The sequence below is a fragment of the Lepus europaeus genome, chromosome 18, assembly GCF_033115175.1.
Source record: "Lepus europaeus isolate LE1 chromosome 18, mLepTim1.pri, whole genome shotgun sequence".
Lineage (NCBI taxonomy): Eukaryota > Metazoa > Chordata > Mammalia > Lagomorpha > Leporidae > Lepus > Lepus europaeus.
In genome coordinates this window covers 77,474,903-77,478,527 of record NC_084844.1, presented here as the reverse complement: position 1 = coordinate 77,478,527, position 3,625 = coordinate 77,474,903, and the positions used below count along the sequence as shown (strand labels likewise).

The following is a 3,625-nucleotide window of genomic DNA, read 5'->3' as shown; positions in this document are numbered from 1 at the left end:
ATATCACATAAGCTTCATATCCGTGGATTGTATTTAAAACAATAGACATGGGAGAATCACAAAAAGTAAAATAACATGAAAATAATAAGGGACTATGTGTGTAAAAAGGCATATTTGGAAAGGAGTGAGTAAATAACTGAAAATATAGTAAATCTATTTCATATAAAACATGTGTTAAACATTATACCGAGTTAGAAGAATAATAAACTGTAATGTTAAGCACAGTACAAAGTAAAAAAAGAAAATATAGATAAATTAAAATATTAATCTACATATAGAAAAGTTAGAATGTAAAGAAATGAAAAAATCTAGTTGTTTCTCTGGAATATGCAAAAGAAACAAAACACAATATTATAAAAGCTTGTATTGTGTAAGCTTCCAAAATTGATGAGAAACAAATTCTTGAATTTTTCAAAAGTCTATTGTTGGGAAGCGGAGGAAAGGTGGGAGGGAGGGATGGTAGGGTGGAAAGTGTGACTGTGTTCCTAAATCTGTATGCATATATATGTATATATGAAATTTATATACCCTAAATAAAATAAAATTTTAAAAATGTTTGTCAAAAGTGAAACTTTAAGAAAAAATTCTTAAGAATATCCATACTACATGACATCAAAGAGGATGGTAAAGCTTAAATAAATGAGAAAAAAGATAACATAGAAAGAGCAAAATTCCCAGTTTATATAATGTCAAAGCAGTAATAAATATTAGCAGATCATAGAGAAACTCATTAAAGACAAAATTGTATGGTTAGTTAATATGCCTTCACAGACAAAGGAAAATTTAGAATACTTTCTGAAGTAAGAAGACCTAGAATTAGGTACCAAAAGGAGCTTCATAGGAGGACACACCAAAAAGAATACTTAGATAAAAGTTTAAAATACAAATAAAATCCATTTCATCTAAATTGGATTCCAAAAATCCCGGTTTTTGAATATTTAATTAGATGACAGAATTTATGTTTTTAAAAAATTTGTTTCAGGAACTTTTTAAAATCGATATTATATCAATCACATTTTGAAGAATACCAATTATTCTTCTATCAGAACTAATCAGCACCAAGGAACTGATAGTGGCATAAACACTTCCCACAAGCCTCTGGACATCCAGAACAACTGGATCATATTTCCACAACATGGTTGAGAAGGAGGTGATGATGATATCCAAACAGTACATGATCACAAAGAAATTCACCAGCAGCAGGACAGTTTGGGTGGCAATTGTGGCTGCGGAGGTTCTTGGGGAAGTGTTTATGCTATGAAGGTACCCAGACTTCCTCTGGTGGCTAGATAAGAAAATCATCATGTATGCACTGAAGAGAAACGTGATTCCTACAAAGAAGACATTTTGAGACAATGTGAGAATGAAATATAGTTCCATGGTGATGGGGTCCATTGAAGAAAGTGAGCAGTACTTACTGACATTGAGTACATCGGTCATATTGGAATGAGCTACAGTGCAGATAATCATGTTGCTACTGGAAGACAAGCTGAGTGACCAAAAATAGAAGAAAGCATGGATAACATGACTTGTGAGTTTATATTTAAATCTTGACAAGCAGAAGGTGCTGGGGCTGATGGTGATGACCTGGATGATACTCAGGAGGGAGGTGGTACAGATGGAGAGGCCCCTCATCACCCTGAACATTTAGAACAAAGCCTTACATTTCAAGTCATTTGGAAAGTTCAGTGACATGAACATGTTTGCAGATAAAATATCCAGTACAGTGAATAGCATTACTATATGGACAAAAGCCAAGTGACAGGTGGCCACGTCAGTGGGCTTAGGCCTATGATCCTGGTAGATTGTGAAGATGTGGAAGAGAAAAAGGAAGACATTGGCTAAAACTTCAATGTAATAGTAGTGATAATTCAGCAATGAAATTGAAGTTTAAGAGGTATTTATTTTATATAAAAATTTACACATAAATGCAACCTGGGGCCAGCACCATGGCTCACTTGGTTAATCCTCTGCCTGAAGCGCTGGCATTCCATATGGGTGCTGGGTTCTAGTTCCAGTTGCTCCTCTTCCAGTACAACTCTCTGCTGTGGCCGGGAAGGCAGTGGAGGATGGCCAAGTGCTTGGGTCACTGCACCCACATGGGAGACCAGGAGGAAGCACCTGGCTCCTGGCTTTGGATCTGTGTAGCTCTGGCTGTAGCGGCCATTTGGGGAGTGAACCAATGGAAGGAAGACCTTTCTCTCTGTCTCTCTCTCTCTCTCACTAACTCTATCTGTCAAATAAAAAATAAAAGTAAATAAATAAATGCAACCTGAACCTTTTAAAGTAAATCTAAAAAAACTGACAGTGGTGACTATTTGTCTATCATATATACTATTCAATTCATGTATTGTAAACTATTTTTCTCTCATTATGTAGAAGTTTCAATTTTCTTATCAGTTTTAAATGTCTCAGTTTATTTTAAAAACCTAAATACTAAAGCTAATTCATTTTAAGAAAGTATTTGAATTTATGCTGCTTAATTTCACATAATATTCAACTATACTAATAATCTTTTTTTAAACTTTTATTTAATGGATATAAGTTTCCAAAGTACAGCTTATGGGTTACAATGGCTTCCCCCACCCAAACTTCCCTCCCTCCCACAACCCTCCCCTTTCCCACTCCCTCACCCCTTTCATTCACATCAAGATTCATTTTCAATTCTCTTTATATACAGAAGATCAGTTTAGTATATATTAAGCAAAGATTTCAACTGTTTGCCCCCACATAGTAACACAAAGTGAAAAATACTGTTGGAGTACTAGTTATAGCATTAAATCACAATGTACAGCACATTACGGACAGAGATCCTACATGATATTTTTTAAAGATTGATTAATTTTCTATGCAATTTCCAATTTAACACCAGGTTTTTTTTTCATTTTCAATTATCTTTATATACCGAAGATCGATTCAGTATATACTAAGTAAGGATTTCACAAGTTTGCACCCACACAGAAACACAAAGTGTAAAAATACTGTTTCAGTACTAGTTATAGCATTACTTCACATTGGACAACACATTAAGGGCAGATCCCACATGAAACAAAAGTACACAGTGACTCCTGTTGTTGATTTAACAATTTGACACTCTTGTTTATGGAGTCAGTAATCTCCCTAGGCTCTAATCATGAGTTGCTAAGGCTATGGAAGCCTTTAGAGTTCGCCAACTTCGATCTTATTCCGATATGGTCATAGTCAAAGTGGAAGTTCTCTCCTCCCTTCAGAGAAAGGTACCTCCTTCTTTGATGGCCCCATTCTTTCCACTGGGATCTCACTCGCAGAGATCTTTCATTTATGTCTTCTTTTTTTGCCAGAGTGTCTTGGCTTTCCATGCCTAAAATACTCTCATGGGCTCTTGAGCCAGATCCGAATGCCTTAAGGGCTGATTCTGAGGCCAGAGTGCAATATTCAACTATACTAATAATCTTAAAAATTAATATACAATAAAAAGTATATTTAGCTATTTTTCTGGTAAGTAGAAGAAAATGTTATCAATGATCATTATTTTACTTTTCTTTGCAACCTGTTAAATTCATTAACATTTAATATTAAAGTATTCCATAGGTTATGGGGCCATGAGGTGAAACAGTCCTAAAATTTTCTGAAGTATCTCAAAATA

The 3,625-nt window shown here is 34.8% G+C and overlaps 1 protein-coding gene across 1 annotated transcript; it reads right to left on the bottom strand.

Annotated features, from left to right (window-relative positions):
* Positions 1–978: 978 nt before the first annotated feature.
* On the bottom strand, positions 979–1,635 carry LOC133747055 (vomeronasal type-1 receptor 90-like). The gene has a single exon (XM_062175180.1). It carries the CDS (start codon positions 1,633–1,635, stop codon positions 979–981), a length of 657 nt encoding a protein of 218 aa, XP_062031164.1.
* Between the last annotated feature and the right edge of the window lie 1,990 nt (positions 1,636–3,625).

Bases quoted from the DNA above. Each gene is read 5' to 3' on its own strand.
- LOC133747055 (XM_062175180.1), bottom strand. From the start codon at position 1,635: ATGAGGGGCCTCTCCATCTGTACCACCTCCCTCCTGAGTATCATCCAG.